The sequence below is a fragment of the Mercurialis annua genome, linkage group LG6, assembly GCF_937616625.2.
Source record: "Mercurialis annua linkage group LG6, ddMerAnnu1.2, whole genome shotgun sequence".
NCBI lineage: Eukaryota > Viridiplantae > Streptophyta > Magnoliopsida > Malpighiales > Euphorbiaceae > Mercurialis > Mercurialis annua.
This window is the reverse complement of record NC_065575.1, coordinates 34,566,454-34,586,073: the sequence shown is the minus strand read 5'-3', so window position 1 is coordinate 34,586,073 and position 19,620 is coordinate 34,566,454. Positions and strand designations below refer to the sequence as shown.

The window sequence follows — 19,620 nt, the reverse complement described above, 5'->3', positions numbered from 1 at the left end:
CCACTTCTCTCTTCTCTCTCTCTATTCCAAACGCAGTCTCTCATTTTTCATCTCTTTTCTACGACAATGGCGACCGTTTGCGGATCGTCGAGAGCCCTGTTCGGAGTCTTGACAATCTTTACTCTTCTCTTCGTTATTTTCTCTCCTTACGTCCAAGCTCAGGCCCCCGCCCCTGCTCCCACCAGCGACGGTACCCTTTATTTTTACCCTTTTTGGTTTCTTATTTTCTTTATTTCTTAGATCTGCTTGCTGTTTTTATGTTTTTGCAGTTAATGTTATGAAAAATCAACGGTCGGATTATTTGAATTAGATTATATTATAATGGCTATCTATGGTTACAGGTACTTCTATTGATCAGGGGATTGCATACACGTTGATGGTGGTGGCTTTAGTGCTCACCTACCTCATTCATCCGCTCGATGCTTCGTCCTCTTACGGCTTCTTTTGATTTATTATTATTATTATGATTTCTTTTAGGACCTGTAAGGACATGGGTTTTTTTTAAGGATTTTTTTGTTTCATTTGCATTATTGTTAAATGTATTTAATCAGGAATTTGTTTACCTTTTTAATATTTTTGTGGATAATTTGATGGGGAGATTTTATTTTGGATATTGTTACTTGTTGTGAGGGATTTCTTCCTACTATTTCTACTATAGTTAATTAGTTATCGTCACGGGAAGTCCAGATTCTTATTCCGGAAATTGCTTGATTTTTGGCTTTTGTTTACATTTATCGGCAAAAGTTTATTTTAACCCACAGATTAAATTAGACAGCATTCATAGTTTGGAAAAAGGCACTCTTAAATTTAACATTTCAGCTCGTTTTATTCCATTATACTAGCTGACAGAAAACGATCGAAGCTACATATATATAAATTGGAATTGAAACGATATAAAATTATTGGCAATTCGGAGTTGAAGGGTATAATGAGCTAAAATATTTGATTTAAAGTGTGTTTTTTTAAGTTACGAGCTTAGCCTTATTGATCTTTTGTGTGACAAGTTGAGAAAATAAAATAATGTTTGTTGAAGAAGGGTAAGAAAATCTATTCTATGAAGATTTGATAGAACGTGGCAAATTGTAATTTAGAAGTGATGATCTTTGGATTCCAAGTCATTTTCCTCTATGATGTGACATTTCTTATAGCTTAACGTGTAAAATACTTGTTTTTTTCCTGCATGAACCAGCATCAAAACAGAAAACCAGAGATGGCAAATGAATGGAGATTCACAAATTTATTTGCGTATTTAATAAAAATGGGCCTTTCCTTACTACCAGTTGAATTATGAGGTCTTTTTTGTCCTTCTGATTTCTTTTTATTTACTCGTTTTTTTTTTTGATAATTTGGGGAGGGGGGAGCGCTTGTGGGAGGAATTGAACCCACGACCTAGCAGTTTTCTGCTTAGCGCTTATATCATTTGAGCTTACTAATTATAGCAATACAAAAAAGTGGTGCGGTGTGGCGTGGGTAAATTATCTTTTTACATTTTCTCGATAATGTGAACAGAGCTTCATAACAGATTTGAATTTGGATAAGAAAGAAAAAAACAATAAACTCTAACCATCATTGCTGGTTTAGACGAGAAATTTCTTCCCAAGAGCTTCCAGGTCATAAAAGGTCATCTGTTAGTGTCCGAATATTTACTGTACTCTGCCTTTCACTTTAACTTCTTCAAGAGAAAGGCAATATCATCATTTATTTTGCATGGCACTTGACAGCATTTCTTTCAATCGGTAGCTTGGTGGCGTCTATGGTGTAGTGTATACTTGACAATTTCATAGAACGAAACCACTATTCCCACGGAAGGCCCAGTGCGGGCAACACGTGGACCTATTCCTGTGAAAAGTCCTTTCACCCCTCCATCCCTGTTTCACATTCAAGTTCAGTTTAGTTAAACAAACGTTATGAAGAACCAGTTTATGATCCTACGAGCACAGCAACTGATTGTTTCAATCTTAAAAATAGAAGAAATCAGGGTAAGACATGTTTCGAAACATCAGCATCTACATTAAGGAAACGAGTGAATCAAGACATTTGTAAAACATCAACATGAAATGGGAATAGATGAAAATATGACTTGTTCACTTCCTAGAAGAGCCAATGCTAAATCAGTTACCACATGCTAGTTTAGTTTAAAGGATAGAAAACTAGTGACGGGCCTTCTAAATTTGACCAGACATTGGTCCCTCAAGCAAGTTTAAACTTCATATACCAAAATCACAAGCTAAATCTACCAACCAACTGCTATAGGCCGCCTCACTATGATTTAATTTTATAGATAACACTCTGCTGGAAATGCCCTTTTAAAACGGTCGTCAAAGCAAGTGTCTGCATGACTCAATTGGCTAAATGGGATTATTACACCACTACTATATCCAAGACAGCGTATGGTATTAAAAAGAAAAGATTATACAATTCATATAATAAAAAATGACACAACAGAGTGTAACACACCTCCAAACTTCTCTCAGCGTTTGTATCGTAGTCATATTCAATGCCCTGGCTGGATCCTTCTATCAATTGCAAACAGTAGATTATATAAGTAACAACCCATAGTTAATGTCAAAGTTAATTGAATAAACACTTGGAAGTTAGTCAGTTCTTTCCAAGTTAAAACAAACTACATATAATTCTACAAAAGAATTTACATTTTCCCAAGGTTCTCAGTTTATACTTCCAATTTCGTATCGAAGTAGCAATATGAAAGCGACTCACTGAGACATGTGATCAATCATCGGTATAAAATCATCTCTTTAAAAGATCCTACATTTATCTACTTTTTTGTCACTTGTTCATGAATCATGATCACCAACACACACATGTCAAGTCATCCGCATCAGGCTGAGTTTTAATTATATCAATTAGTCTTTTCCTCAGTGCTAAGCGAATAAAGTCAAGACACAAAAAGGAACAAGAACCAACATTTCTAAAATCCATATCTATAATAGTAACTCCGATGAATCTCACCTTATACAAGTCACTGTTAATTGACCTTTCTACTTTGTCATAAAACCTTCTTGTTCAGACGAAAGAAGCATTTGACAAAGGCTAGTTTTAGAATAATACCTCTATCTGCCTTCTGGTCCTTGCTACATCTAATGGACATGTTACTGCAGCAGCTATAGTTCCTGCTACAAAACCGGCAGAAAAATTTGCTCCAAGTACACTGGCTGCTCGAGATTCATCATCAATGAGAGTAAGAATTCTTCTCCTGATCTAAAAGCATGTGCATAAGAATGCATCATTGATATGTGTAATGATCACATTTGAAATTATAATCCAATTCAAAGAATGCATGACTCACAGGTTCAAGGGTTGACCAGCAGATTGCAGAGAAAGGAACATCTCGAGCAAGCTGTGCTCCAAGGCCAGTCCATAAGATGCGATAACTTTGCTCTGTTATAATGAATGCCGTCAGCAAAAATTATGGATGGAAGCAAAGGTAATAGTATAAACACGCAAAGCACGCGACTCTGTCAATTGCAGGCTGTATCAGTCACCAGAACTGAATGAATAGATCAATGTAAACAAGAGCCAACTTACGCTTCTGAAGGTTGTTTGTGCCCCTCATTGGGTTGATCATCTCAAATAATGTCTTCCACACTCCTGGAGGTTTCGCACCATTTTGTATATCTTTGAATGCCTATTAACATAAAAGAAAAGGCAATAATGAAATGGAACTCCAAAAGAAACTTTTTTTCCAAAACGTAGAAAGTTCATAATTTATGGAGCAAAGAAGACATCCAGCAAAACTTCATACAGAAAACTAATCATGAGAAGCAACAGAAAAAAATGTTTATTGATCTAATCAACAGTTTCTTTGACTTAGCATGAACTGCCATTTTGCAAATTCTAGACAAATCGGAGTAAATTAATTTAAAAATAATTTTAAGGAGATCAATTTTTTTATTTGATAGGACAAAAGCTCATGTACTAAAAAAATGTTCTTTAACCAGACAAATGACAAGATGCTCTCTTTGCAAAGAAGATAATACATAAAAAAACACTGAAGATAATTGCACAACCATGGGACTGACAAAGCAGTATATGATGAACTTAGACAAAAGAAATAGGACATTAACAATGAGCTCGGTACCTGCATGCGAGTTCTTGCCAACTCCAAAGGATAACAAGTAACACAAGCTAATGAGCGTGAAATTGACCCTGCAACTAATGGTACATATGGTGTCAAGCCTGGAACATTTTGAGTAGTAAAATCTTCCAATAAATTCCTGAAAATGTCATAACAAGGCAAGTAGATCCCCACCTGGTTGACAATAAGGAAACAAATAAGCATCAGCCAAAAACACAGAAAGATGTTTGCGTAACTATAAAGCATCAGCTAGTCATAACTAATACCTTAATGATAAAAGCTAAAAATCCCTTAAAGCTTTGAAAGGACTTACAGTTGGCACAGCCAAAGCTAAGCTTGCATATGTACCTCTCCATAGCCTTCCGAATCCCTCCTGCACAAATCCACAACTGTGAAACCATTGAATAAGCACATCAAATACCAAATTCAACAATTGATTAGAAGTAAACAAGACTAAGTGAAAAGCTAGCTATGCATTATAAATTTTCGCCTAATAAAGCAAGAATTAACAAACAACGGATTATGCATCATTAATAATGTGCAGCAAGTCCAATAATAACAATAGAATAGTCCATTACAAACACTTTATAGCTTCAATTTGTAAATGAATGAGCGATCATGAATGATTATACTATTTAAATAGACCAACCTGGCGAGTGATTTTATAGAAGACGTCGATAGTTCCCTTGTATCTATTACATTCCAAAGTGCACAATGGTTCAGAACCAGGGACTGCTTGTTTCAAATCTGGAAACATCTAAAAATTAAAAAAACGTGAAATTATAATCTAATCGCTAAGCTTACAACACAAAACTACATTTAGCCCCAAAAAACATATTACATACGAGTGTTTATCTCATGCAAACACTCATGCTATTGAGTATTTCCGAAAATAATTTTAATTATTACTAAAATCTTTTTACTATTAAATATTCCAACATGGAAAACGCCTCATCAGTTTGTTGAACGAATGATGTGGCAAACATTGCGTTTGTATGATTATGTTTACCATATTGGTTTCGAAACATGCTGCTCCGCATAATCCCTGATTAGAAAATCCAGCTGCCTGTGCTTGCAACCTTGTCTGCATTAAACGCACCAAAACGACAATGCTTAACCGTAATTGAAATATTACAGGCACTCTTCAAATAACAAGAAATATAATTAAAAACGGTTAATGAATAAATTTACACCTTAGCTACGTCGAGAGGGTTAACGATGATGGCGGAGACAACGGCAGCGCCAGCTGCAGAGATAGCTCTCTCGCCAAAGCCCAAATTAGCACCGGTAGACGAAGACGGCGTCGTTTTAGACGGCGGAGAAGTAGGATCGTGAGCTTGAGATCGGCCGTCGTCATTAGAAGCAAACTTCATTTCCGAAGAAACGTTATCATGATCATAATGAGAATTTTATAATTTTAGGAGTTAATTCTGAATCAAATTCTTTAAAAATTCAACAGCCGACGAAATCCAATTAAGGTGAGCGTATAAGTTTGAATTGAAATTGGGGAATTTCTATTTGGTTTGGTTTCTGATTCGCATCTGTGTTTGTTTGTTTCTCGAGATTTCCAATGTGGCAGGGGAAATTAGAGACTAAAGTTTAGTGTAGCTTAGGAAATGATTCGTGGCGTTGGCGTGGCAATTAGAGCGCCAAATAATTGGAGGTGGTTACTTTTTGGGCCGGTGATGGTGGGCTTTCTTTCCCATTATAATCAGGGACTTACTTTACCTAGCCCAATACCAGTGACTTGAGCTTAAACCTGTCCGGCCGGATTTGGCCGAGCTTGACTTTTTTAAATGCAAACCCAAAATTTGATTCGTGTTTGGCTTGGTTTTAATTGATTATCAAAATTTGGGCAGAATATACTATTTTATGGGTTTGGACCGGATTTGGACGAACCTACATGATGGAATCACGTTTCATCGAGATTATAATGATGAATCGAGTCTGACAGAATTCGGCCAACAAAGTCTGCCTCAGGACTTGTCATGAAGTAAACTGGCGATACACATCGGTGCGACTGAATCTCGAGAGATTCGTCTGCCTAAGTGTATATTTAAATGGACTTTACCCAAACAAGACATTAATAGAATCTTCATAGGAGTCGGCCAAAGTTCAAAAGACCGACCTCTAACAATATAATCTTGGTCAAGAGATCGAGTACAAAGTCATCTACAATACGATATTCACGGAGAGAATCTAGAAGATCTATTAAAAATATTATCCTAAACGGAAGTAAAAACCAAAACATGAAGACGTTATTATTCAGGACTCCTCCCTGAATAAAGAAAGACAGAAGATCGCGCATGAAGTAAGAATATCTTTCCTACTGCAAAATTTATGCCTAAAGAAATTTCTTTTCTTTTAGTACTCAATCAAGTCAGATCTCACTGTTATAAAAGGAGCCGAGGTGTGCTTTTACACCCACATTCAATGCATTAGTTTTCCAATTTAAGCCTAAATTGACTTAAGCATCAGAAAGTTAATCGGACCACCGTCTCATTAACCATCTACTTTGTTTTATAGGTTATATCCATCAATTGTAGCTCATAATCCATCACTAAAAAATTAAACTCTTACAATATTTAAAGTTACACGCCCGCCGATAAAATTACGGGCTTTTCTCGAATTTGCATCCAGTTAGACTTGTGACACAAATATCATTGTTCAAATCCGGTCCACAGTGAATATGTGAGGACAGACTGGACATATATCCAAACTCATAAACAGATTTACTTGCGCTTATAAAGATTTGTAAGTTTTATCGAGAAATTTGTTGAATCTACTAATAGTAGGGTGAGAAACCGATTTTAATTATATTTTTAAGTTTTAAAAATATTTTTTTTAGTTTCTCTGTAGATTGTAATATGTAATATGTATTAGAAAGCAAACATGATACATAATCATCATTAAACTAATTCAATTAAATAAATTATGAATATGACATTTAATTAGAATGAAGTTATTCGGAACAATTAGAATTAAAATTATTAAAAATATAAGCAAATTAATTGAATTAAAATCAATCACACTGAAACATTTAAAATTTTATTTTATATTTTTAATTAAAGTTGGCAAACCAAAGACTAAAATTGACCTAGCTTATGACTTTCTATTTTATGGTGTGAGTTGTAAACCCTTATTTAGAGAAATTTTTAGGTAGGCTCAATCCAGCACGTTATCCGTACACTAAACCTATTACATTATGACACGTCATTCCCTTATTTATCACTAATTTGTTTGTGTACATGATTAATTTAGAGTTATTAATATAGATACATCTACTTGACATATCTAATTCAATGAAGTAATATAGATATTATTAGACTAAAATTAACATGTAAGTAGGGAATTTATATCACTCATTTAAGATAATAATATCTAAAATAATGGAACAGAATATTAGGAGGAATCAATAAAGAATGTAAAAATAAGTGTCATCCTCTTCCATTATAAACATCCAATAAACTAATATGATCTATTCTTGCTTCAACTCTTGAACTACTGGCACCACAGAGCCTAACTGTCGATGAAATTCCTACTGAAAAAACAATCAATTTTGCTGCCACAACAAAAGCATTACGCCATTTCCATGGATCAAATAACATCCTAATCATGAACCCATTTTTTCTCTTCTTCTTTTCACTATAATTTGCATCGTTCTTCTTAATTATTGAGCCACTCAAGTTCCAGTCAAACACTGTATTTCCATGGCTGAAACTTGAATTTAGATCTTTTATTATATCAATTGATGATCTTCCTTTATATTCTTTTAATCTTTCTGTCAGAACTACTCTGCTTTCTTCTAGGCGACTCAGTGCTGCCTGCCCGTCTATTAATTGCCGGCATCTTAATCTCTGCATACAGTAGCGTAGCCAGAAATTAACATTTAAAAAGCAAAATATAATATTTCTACGTAACAAGTAAAATTAAAATTTATTAAAATGAATAGAGACAAAGCGTGACAATTTTCCTAAATATAACTGAAATTTTAAAATTCATTATAACTATCAATTTTATTTTATTTTGTTAATTATGAGGGGAAATTGGCCTTCTTGCTCATATGGCTCAAAACCAAAAAAAATGCCTAAAATGACGAATTATAACAATTTAGACACAAAAAAAATCTCAAATTTTAACATTTCGAAATGTAAACTTTCATTGTTGTTGCAATTTAAATCGAATTCGAGCAACTGATGTTCACTGCCGAAATCCGAAAAGAACAGGCATAATCAAATTCAAATAAGCAATTAGGCAAATCATGTCAAGGTAATGCAAAATGAAAATACAAGAAAAAGTGAAATACCTGTAAGAAAATGAGCACGTCTCCTACGTCTTTTAATGAATCTCCAATGGCAATCAAGCTCTGATTTTCTTGGAATGATTTGTCTGAAGTGTAGCAGCAGAATGCACAGACGGTGGTGAGTTTGATTTCATGATGCAAAGCCCATGCTCTCTCTATAAGAACCTGAAGGTCCCCCTTCAACTCCATTAAAAACTGGTCAGAGATTGACTCAGAGTTTCCCAAATTCGTGAGTATGGGAAACTTTTATTTTATGGTTTACAATCGGTAGCTCATCAAAAGAAAACAAATAATTGTGTCTTGGTTTCTTTTTGATTTGTGGTGGGTTTGCTTCGAACAGAAGTTGTGCTTCTAAAAAAAGAGAAGGTTGGCTGTTTATGCAACTTTATGTCCCACGTCCTCCCTTTCATCACATGTATTCGTCAATGGCATGCATGTCTCCATCATCAATATTAACATTGTTTTTTCAAGAAAATCCATATCGGGTCGTGTTAATATCAATTCTTTTATATTTTACTTCATCTTTAATTATACGAACAAAGATTCAACACGGCCTTTAAACTTGTGTCTAAGGTATAAATTTATTTTAACTTTTTTAGGTGAATTAAGTACTTAAATATTTTGTGATCAATGAGATCCTCAAACTCTTTTGATTTAGGTAAATTAAACCTTTTAATGCATGACTTATTTGATCCTCTAAACACAAGTTGACTCATCAAATGAAAAATGATTTAATTGACCCGAAAACACAAATTTGTGGACCTAACTGACCCAAAAAAAGTTAAAATGGACTTATTTGATCTCGAAACATAAATTTAAGGGTTGCGATGATGCTTTTTTCTTAATTATACACATTAATATAGAGCACCTTATGCTCACATCCTCACATATGACGTAATTTATAATTTTGTCTCTTTGATTAAAAAACGATACTTTGACCAAAAAAAAATCAAATGATGTGGTTTTAATTTTTGTTTTTGTTAACGTAAAAGAACTTAATTAAAAAAATTAATCGTTAAATTTATTTTTAATACAAAAATAAATTAAAAATTATATTTTTATGGAATCTAACGGTTTAATGAATTTAATTTTTTATTTTTTATTTTTTTTATTTTCTTACTTCTCAATTTTTTTTAAAATTTTATAAATTGCAAATACTAAAAGAATTAAAGATTTAAAATATAAATAAATCTATAAAAAAGAATTTAAATTTAGTAAGTTATTATTAAATTTCATAAAAATAAAATTTTATTTATATTTATATTAAAAATTAATTTAAAGATTAAATTAAAATTAATTTTATGAATTAAATCCTTCGATTTATCTGACTAAGATAAAAAAAATAGAAAGACTAAAATTTCAAAAAAAATAAAAATTAAGCCATATAGTTTTAATTTTTAAACAGAAAAGCCATAGCATTATGATAAATATCAGAGTTCCTATGTAATTTACTATTTTTTTATTAAGGCCTCGCTTGGTTCGTTTTATAATAATTCCTGGGAAGTAATTTCTTGGGAAATGTAATTCCTGGGAAGTTAACTTCCCAGAAAATTTGATAAATGTTACTTGTTTCAATTTTTACTTCCTGGGAAGTACAAAATTAATTTTAATATAATATATTATATTTTTAACTAAAAGCCATAAATGTCCTTTGATAATTTTTATATTGTAAACAAATAATTTTAATTTAAAAATAGAGCAATAAATAATTTAATTTTTGCTTATTATCTCTTATTTTACGATTCAAGTACTATTTAGGAGAGTTTTTAAATCTTAAAATTTTAAAATTATATTTTTTTATTTGAATTTTACATAATATAAAATATTTAATAAAAATATTTATTTATTATAATTAACAATTATAAAATAATATAAGTATATTTTTTGAAATAAATAAAAATATTTTATATGAATTTTAAAAGAAAAAAAGAAAAAAATTAAGGTTAAATTAGGAAAAACCAACAAAAGTGTTAGGGAAGATCTACTTCCTTAGGTTTTGCTAGGGAAGTTACTTCCCCAATCAAAGGGAAGTCAAACATCCAACTTCCCGGGAAGTAAAATGTAAAAATTGAACCAAGCAAAAAAAAATTGCTACTTTCCGGAAAATACAACTTCCCTAATCTATTTACCTCCAACCAAGCAAGGCCTAAGTTTTTCGTTTACTATTATTTGCTATATCTATCTATCTATCTATAACTATCTTATATGTGGGAATGGGAAGGGGGGGGGGGGGGGACAGGCAAAATTACGATAATAGGATTCATTAAGGATAATAATTATTATAAAAAAAAAAATTAATTCCCTGGTTAGATTAATTTAACTAATGTTAAGATCAAATTGGAGGCGGGGATATACATAGGTTATTATAAAGGAGTTGTATGTTTAGGATTCTTGGCTTAATAGAATTCTATTTGGTCTAGGATTGTTTATTTTATAGAATCATATTTGGTTTAGTCAGGATTGTTTGTTTAACAATATTTATACATTTAGAATTGTTTGCTTAATGCATATTAAGTAGTTATACAGCAAGTTTTTTTCAGTTTTGTGCATATACATGTCAATAAATGCTTTCATCTTAGTACTAATCATTAATTTTTTTTGCAGGACCAAAGTATTGCTTTTTATTTATTAGAAGACAAAGCATTGATATATATGACTATAATTCAACCAACTCCTTTGCCTTTCAAATTCTTTCTATAGGGGTAATGGCTAATGACTAATTCGTGCCTTCCTATCTTTTTTTTATGCTTTTTATTTTTATATATATATTTGTGTAATTTTTGTGTTAAATAATATACTTTACTATTTGATTCTATTTTAATTTAGAGATGTTTACTTGGCTTCGATTAAAGTTAAATTATTTAATGACTTAATACATAATTTGACCTTTGAACTTGTACCCTTTTACCCATCTAACCTCTAAACTTAACGTCTCACCTATCGAACCTCTGAACTTGTTAAATAATCCGATTTGACCCCTGAACTTGATAAATATGTAAATATTGAACCCTTCGTGTCCACCTGTCACTTGAAACATTCTAGAAGAAATTGTGTACGGAGGGGTTCAATGTTTACGTATTTATCAAGTTCGGGGGTCAAATCGGGTTATTTAACAAGTTCAGGGGTTCGATAGGTGAGACGTTAAGTTTGGGGGTTAGATGGGTAAAAGGGTACAAGTTCAGGGGTCAAAATATGTATTAAGCCATTATTTAATTATGTACTAAATTTGAAGTTTAATTATACAGAAATATTATACTAATTAATTAATTTATAGAAAAATAAGAAGATCAAATTGAGAAATTATCTTCGAAAATTTCATTGAAAATGTCTTGTGATTTAATGGTACCACCATTTTTCTAAATTTTGTATGTATTTTATTTTATTTTAAATTTAGAGGAAAAAGAAAAAATTTGAAGAAAATATTGGTATGAGGCTGTGAAACAAGCAAGAATCGGTGACTTCGGAGACCGAATTGTCGGGCTAGAAAAAGAGGTGGTTGCGAAACAAGTAAGAATCAGTGAACTCGAAGACCGAATCGGCGGGCTAAAGAAAGAGATGACAGTGAAACAAGCAAGAATCATTGAACTCGAAAACCAATTCAGAGGGCTAGAGAAAAAGGAGGCTATAAAACAAGTAAGAATTGGTGAACTCGAAGACCGAAGTATACTATTACAAAATAAAAAAATAATAAAAAATATTTAAAACCAGAATATTTAATTTAATATTTTTATTTGTATTAAATATATAACGGGTCATATAATTATTACTTACGTGCGTAGCGTGTAGCGAAACATTAGCCTTATCAATTAAAAAAATTACAAAGTTAAGTACAAGTCTAATTCTAATAAAAATTATACTAAATAAAAATTATAATAAAAGTAATTTATTTGGATACAAATTTATAAGAGTCTAACTTCAATAAGAAAAAGAAGTTTCATTTTAATAGGAGTTATTGTTGTATATTTGAATAACAATAAGTAAAAGAAATCTAATTTAATAGGAGTCATTGTTGTACTTAAATTAATAAATTAAATAGTTGTTAAATTTCTATAGACTCATAGCTATTTTATTTTGTTAATTTAAGAATATTATTCATTTGTACTAATACCTAATTCGTAAATTTATGTTAAATTAAAATGCATGATCAACAATATATAGAAAATAAGATAATATGACTAAAGATTGTAAGTTAACTCTTAAAAATTTCAATAAGAAACATAAAGAATATTGGCTTTAATTAAAATAACAACACAATTATTTTATGTATAATACAAACACAATTGTTTTACACCTATATTATAATCTAAAGTTTTACATATAACACAATTGTTGTACATATTTATTGGGTAAATATCCGTTTGATGAATTTTGTATGTCATTTAAAATTTTAATTAATATAAAGTGCATGTGTGAAAAATTTATTTCAATAAAAAAATAAAATTAACTAAGAATTAAATTTTAATAAATATATATTTAACCAAAATATAATTATAATAAAAGTATTAAATTAAATATTTTCAACAAAAATAAAAATAAAAATAAATTTATCAATAATAATTAAGTAGCAATAATAATTTTCATATTTTTGTACATTCTTAAGTTTTAGAGATCTTCATCAAAAAAAAAAAGTTTTAGAGATGGGCCAAATCTAAATAAAATAAACTGCGAATCATAATAAATTAATATCATAAATAATGGGTCATATTGATATCAAGAATGTGATATAATTTCAATTTAAATGAAAATAATTTATAAAAATTTATTTAAAAATAAAGTATTACATTTAACATTTTAATTAATATTGAATTTAAATAACGGGTCATATAAGTATCGCTCACGTGCGTAGCGCGTGGCGAAAAACTAGTACTATATATAAAAGCACGGATGGGGGGGGGGGGGACATGCAAATTTACGGAATAGTCCTTTTTAATTTATTACTAAATAAAGGTATTATGGTTATTAGTTAATTAATTATTTAATTAATTATTAAAAATATATTATAAATAGAGTTCTAATTAAACTACAACTATTTGGTATATTGACTAATACAAATCTCTCCTCCTAAATTATTTGCTGAGACTGATTTATTTTTTCGAGTAGAAAAACTAAAATCTTGCAGCATAAGGAAAGAACAAAAATCAAACACTCAAGACATTATTTCTTCCAACAACATTATTCTGCAAGTCTATGCTCCAAGCATGAGACCAATTAGCAGGTAACTCTTCTATCCAAATATGACTCTCTTCATTCTTTGCATCGGCTGTAATTTGGTGGGCTAACATTCTTGGAGAAAACTTCCAAGAGATTTCTTTAAACCCCTTTATCAACTCTTTCTCGTTAAGGATTTCCTATACTGTACTTAAGAATTTTGAATTTTGCTTTAGAGCAATGATGAGTTGGGAGCAATCTGATTATTACTAAATTATTCTTTTAAATTTATTACTAATTGATTAATTAAGATGAGGTTTTATGGTTATTAGTTAATTAGTTTTAAATTAAAATACCTATTTAAGTATTAGAGTTAGACTAGAATAAAAAATTGATTTGGATAAATATTTAAAGACCAATTGAAGCCCTAACAATTTAAAAACCAATTGCAAAGAGTTTTAACTATTCAGAATATTTGCCGAATTCTTATTCAACAAAGCAACACTTTAACTTTTAGGTTAATTATAGTAGAGCAAAAAATAATAATTTGACAAAAATAAATAATTATTTTACTGATATATTTATTTTGAATGTATAAAATTAATTAAAATAATAATTTATAGTCAAATGATCTAAATTATACGAGAGATGATATTTAAAGTCAATTCAATTGCCTAATTTTTCAATTATTATATGTATTCTGCTCAGTAGAGTTTTTTTTCCTTTTTAAATTTAATGTTAAGAAATATAAAATAATAACAAAAAAAAAAACATAAAAAGATGCAATAGTGCACATATTTACAAATTCAAGTAAAAATCAATTATGATAAATATTTAATAAACAAATTTAAAGATATTAGTTATAATATGAAAAAGTAATAATACATTAATATTATTTTATTTTTTCAAATAAATATTTATTTATCTTAAAAATAAATTTAAAATGATATTAATATTATATGGTGATTATCAAATACTGTTTTTAATTACTAATTAATTAAAATTATATCATTATTTTCTTATCACATTACGAGCCACGTGCATAGCACGTAAAGCAATACTAGTACACTAAAAGTAGAAGATTAAAAGAATACCGATAGGGGTTCCTAAATGTTTGCTTTGGCGGTCAAATAAGCATTAGTAGACAAAATAAACCAGAAAAAAAATACAAGAATGTAATGTAAGGAGAAAAACTATAGTCTGTTTTAGATTTTCACCTAATCTTGGTAGTTATAGATGCTTTCTAGTATTTAAGGAGACTGATTTTTATTATGTTGAAGTCATTTATGAAACAGAGTCTTAAATGGGTGAAACTTCTCGGATGAGAAAAAAGATCTAATGACTTGAAAAGGTTCAAAAGTTTTATCTTAAGGGTGATAGTAATGAAATATATTATGTAGAATTTTTCTTTTATTTCTATATCATTTGCTAAGTTGTACAATTTTTTTTTGTTTTAGAAGAATATGTTAGCTCTGGGGATAATGTTAGACGTTTCATCATGTCACAAGATCCTCATAATCCTGATAGACTGAGTAATATATCGATCTGTGATTATATAATTAACTCTCGATGAGGTTGCTTGATTTTAAGTATTGGTGTCCTGTTATGTTGTTTCCCAATCTAAACTAAAAGACCGGGTTACATACTTGTTCAGTTCGTATGCTTATTTACTTAAATTTCTAGGGTGGACTTACAACAGATGGACTTACGAGTTAGGCTTTTGGTGTTTTGTAGTTGTTTCACATGTATTGTGTTTTCGAGAGGGATCTTCTGAAGTCTAAGGTTGAGAAACTTCGTCTCTAGATCTTGGACTCCAATTCGTTTTTCTAAAAAATGATGTTTGTGTATCGCTTGGGGATCAGGGCGAAACTATGAAAGCATAAACCCAGATGTGGATCTTTTAGGTGTGAGCCAATTGAATCCAATTAATTTAGGTCATCCAAGCGAAGTTGGAGGAGTACAAAGACAAGGCCTGAAAGATTGCGTAGTTTATTTACTTTTTGTATTTTTATGGCTGATCCAAATTGATTTCACTTATAAATATTCTTATCTTGTAATGAAATTTTGGCGAGGTTGATTTGACCAATATTAGTCTTTTCGAATTATTTTGATGCTTTATTTTCTATTTTTGCCAGAGTTAATCTGAACTATGAGTTTCGTTTGGAGTTAATCTAAATTCTTTATTTTTTATTTTTTTATTTTTAGAGTTTATTTAAACTTTGGATTATATTAGAGTTAATCTAACTTATTACTTAAATTAATATATTAAGCACTTAATTGTTTTAAGTTGGTTTGATAACTCAAAAAAGATCAACTTAACTTATTCAGTTAAGTCAAAAACCACTTAAAATAATAAGTCAAGAATTTTGACTTATTTTTTTTACTGAAAACATTAAGTTATTAAATATTAGTTTTATTATTCAATAAATTTTATATTTTTATTATTTTCAATTATTAGTCATGAATAAAAATATTTTATCTCATATTTTTTTTATTATCACTAATTATACTTAAATTAGCACTTAAAATTGCAAATTACTATATTTTTCATCATGAATATTTTATTCTCCATCTTTATTTTGTTTTTATAGTCTATATATCATTATTTAATATATCCGCTTTTAAAATTTTATTTAGACTTCCGTTTGTAACACACAAAAATGGTTATCAGATTTAAACAGTTTTTTAGAGTTTTAAAAGGTATTTTATTTATGGACCGATTTTCAAGTTAAATGGGAGAATCGTTATATCTTTAAAAACTAATTATCAATATAAGCAACTAAAATTTATGATTTTTATTTGTATTATGTGTATTATATTTTAAAAATTATTTGTATTTAGTAATTTATTTTTAAAATAGTTAATCTTTAAAGATTTATATATAAATATAATAATTTTAATAATATTCAGTAGTTACAGACTTGCAGTTATCAAACAGACTTATTTAATTCAGCACTTAAAAAAATCAGCAATTATTATTTTCAGCACTTAAAATTCAGCACTTGATTTTCAGTACTTAATTTTCAGTTTTATCAAACGCCACCTAAATTTCTTATTGAGTGAAGGTTCAATTTACCCCCTATATTTGGCACGAAAGATCAAATAAGTCCAACCTCGTAAAATCAGATCAATTCACCCCACAACTATGTAAAACCGGATCGGTTTCACCCTTTTGACCAAAAAAGAGAGTGGAATAGCCAAATTTTAAAAATTAACCCTAATTAATTCTAATTAATCTTAATTAAAACACTAATTACTCTTATTTAATTTAAAATTTAATAAATATAAAATTGGGGGGGCCTTTTCTACTCTTTTCCTTAATTAATTCTAATACACTTATAAGTTATAATAAATTATAATTAATCAAAATTAATCCTAATTAAACACTTAAAATACTAAATAACCTAATCTAACCTAATTAATTTCTTCTTCTTCTAACCCATCACCTAACCTCATCCTTCACCGCCGCCATCACATCATCATCATCGTTCCATCATACCATCACCATAATTTCATTTTCAAAACAAAAGGAGGCGACGAGCTCAGGTTGACAAAGCATCAACGTCGTCCATCTCTTTCCTATCTCTTTGATTCTTGTAGGCGCCACAATCACTTCATTTTCTTCTCAGGCGAGGCAACAACGATCGCTGCTGGCTGTTCTTCGTTCTTCATGTCTCCTTGTTAGGCGGTTTTGTTCTCTTGTTGCTGGTGGCAGTGAATTATGGCGGTCCCTTCTCATGCGGTGGCTTTGGTGGTGAGTGAGGTAGGTGAGATCTGTTCTTCAACGATGGCTGGCGAACGCTAAGGTGGATGAAGAATGGTGGTTTTGCAGCGGCGGTGGCGGCGACGGTGATTGTGTAGTGGGGAGTGGCAAAAAATTTGTAGGCGTGAAGAAATTATGCATGTGGAATTGATTTGGGTTGCCTTTTTTTTTAAGAAATTTGAATTCTGAAATGGAGATTTGAATTAGTTAGGTTTTGAGTGATGATGATGAACAACGTTTAACTGATTGTTTGGTTGTCTTTGATTCATAGTTGAAAAAAGCATGAAAAGGTCCTTCAAATTTTATTTTAAAATGAATTTGATTTTTAAAGTATTAAAATATAATGGTTATAAAATCATATTAAATGTCAATTTTGTAAATGAAATATATATTAAGGATTATTTTTAATTTTTAATCATCTAAAACCACCTAAAGCCATCTAAAACCGGAGAGTGTGTTCTCTCTAGGGTGAGAGTGGGGAAGGGGGTATTGATACGTTCTTGCATAGTTTTGGGGTGATTTGATCCACTTTTGCGAGGTTGGGCTTATTTGATACTTCGTGCCAAGTTCAGGGGGGTTTTTGAACCTTCACTCATTTTTTTATTTATTCATTGTTTCTCTAGAGTTAGTCTAAACTCTGAGAATTGTTAGAGTTAATCTAATAAACTATGATTCCTTTTAGACTGGTTAGAGATTGTAAGCCCCTTTTTCTATTGTTTCTTCGACCACATAGGGTCCTTGGGAATTTGGTTGAAGTTTTTTTATATCGGCGTTGCGTCTTTTGATTTTAGAGTTTTTTAGGACCAAGTTTTATATTTGTAATTCTTTGGGCTGAATTTCTTATTATGGTATCGAGGAATCTGTTGTTTCTAGGCTTTGGCTAGGATTCCGGCTTGATTTCTTCTCTCCTCAAACAAATCGAGGCAGAGTCTTATTTTTTCTTTATTTGATGATTCCTCCAGATAATTTACTCTTAAACTTGTCATCTCAATTTTTATTGAAATTACAAGCTATGTTACGTAGGCGAGTCTAAACAGTGTCTCGCTAATTTCTTTTCTTAGTGTGCTTATGTATGCCCGTAGGACACTATACAACTCGTCCATCAAATATCCTTTTTTTCATCCAGGCGTCTTTTGATTCCTTGTACTAATATTCGACTAGTGACTTCCGTCATTCCATTAATTTGAGGATCCTCCATAAACGTGAGCCTCAGATTTATCATCAAGTCCGAGCAAAACTTTTTGAATCGTTGACAGTTGAATTATTTGCCGTTATCAATTACCAGCGTATGTAGTATACCGAATATGTATATTACTTATGTTTTGAAGAATTCTTCTATTCTTTCTTCGGTTATTGTTTGGACTGCCTATACCTCAACCCACTTTGGTTAGTGATTGTGTTTCGCGAATAACATAAAATATAACCTAGTGTACTAGTTAATTCACACAATAATATAAATTACTCAATTAATTAACTATTACTAATTAACTTACCAAATTACATTACCTAATTAACTAACTTTATTAATAAATATTACTAATGAAATAACCTAATTAAATAGTCTAATAATCAAAAAATTATTAATAACCTAATTTTACTAAGTAAATTACGAATAAGATATTTAAATTTTAGTTATTTTTAATTAAAAATTTAGTCAATTTTACTGACCTAATTTTAATAAATTTACCACATTCAATAAAAACTAGGTTTAATTGCAACAAAAATTATTAACATTCGCGTGTTTTTGGTATTTAACATAATCTTTTTTTTTTCTTCGCATATTTAACATTAACTTTCATTTTTGCCATATTTGGCCACAGGACCATTTTGGATGGAAAACGACATCGTTTTGGATATAAAACGGCGCTGTTTTGCATCTGAATCAGCACAATTTTTCAAAGAAAACGCAACCGTGGACAAATATACCAAATACTGAAAGTTAATGTTAAATATGCCAAGAAAAAAGATTATGTTAAATACCAAAAACACGCGAAAGTTAATGAAAATGAAAGGAAAGAAAGTAAAAAAAAGAGAAAAAAGAAGATGGCATTTGATACTGCTAAAAACAAACAAATCTGTCACTAATCCGTTAATGAAATATTTCGTTTCATTAACAGATCAATTTAGCAACAGATAAGCAAATCCGTCGCTAAATTTAGCGACAGATTTATATATCCGTCGCTAAATTGGCGAGTTTCACTTAACCTCATATTTAGCGACGAATAAGTGAATCCGTCGCTCAAGGAAAAAGAAAGGCAGGAAGTCTCCCGCCTTCTTCCTGCCTTTCTTTTGGGAAACTTGCCGACAAAT

At 30.4% G+C, this 19,620-nt stretch overlaps 3 protein-coding genes across 7 annotated transcripts; 1 reads left to right on the top strand and 2 right to left on the bottom strand.

Moving 5' to 3' along the window:
• Positions 1 to 611, top strand: LOC126688352 (arabinogalactan protein 20-like). Its single transcript, XM_050383018.2, has 2 exons — positions 1 to 190; positions 342 to 611. Exons 1-2 carry the CDS (start codon positions 67 to 69, stop codon positions 446 to 448), a joined length of 231 nt encoding a protein of 76 aa, XP_050238975.1. The 5' UTR covers positions 1 to 66; the 3' UTR covers positions 449 to 611.
• Positions 612 to 1,462: 851 nt separating this feature from the next.
• Positions 1,463 to 5,724, bottom strand: LOC126688350 (mitochondrial carrier protein MTM1). Of its 5 annotated transcripts, none has more exons than XM_050383014.2 (10): positions 5,290 to 5,724; positions 5,106 to 5,180; positions 4,746 to 4,853; positions 4,363 to 4,485; positions 4,100 to 4,270; positions 3,547 to 3,646; positions 3,308 to 3,399; positions 3,070 to 3,219; positions 2,458 to 2,516; positions 1,463 to 1,868 (listed from the first exon to the last, which is right to left on the bottom strand). In XM_050383014.2, exons 1-10 carry the CDS (start codon positions 5,467 to 5,469, stop codon positions 1,730 to 1,732), a joined length of 1,197 nt encoding a protein of 398 aa, XP_050238971.1. In that variant the 5' UTR covers positions 5,470 to 5,724; the 3' UTR covers positions 1,463 to 1,729. The 5 variants fall into 5 exon arrangements, with proteins under 5 accessions (XP_050238971.1, XP_050238972.1, XP_050238973.1 ...); XM_050383015.1 differs by having other exon boundaries at positions 2,458 to 2,513; XM_050383016.2 differs by having other exon boundaries at positions 4,410 to 4,469; positions 5,290 to 5,723.
• A 1,751-nt stretch (positions 5,725 to 7,475) lies between these two features.
• Positions 7,476 to 8,770, bottom strand: LOC126688320 (uncharacterized). Its single transcript, XM_050382978.2, has 2 exons — positions 8,403 to 8,770; positions 7,476 to 7,953 (listed from the first exon to the last, which is right to left on the bottom strand). Exons 1-2 carry the CDS (start codon positions 8,586 to 8,588, stop codon positions 7,534 to 7,536), a joined length of 606 nt encoding a protein of 201 aa, XP_050238935.1. The 5' UTR covers positions 8,589 to 8,770; the 3' UTR covers positions 7,476 to 7,533.
• Between the last annotated feature and the right edge of the window lie 10,850 nt (positions 8,771 to 19,620).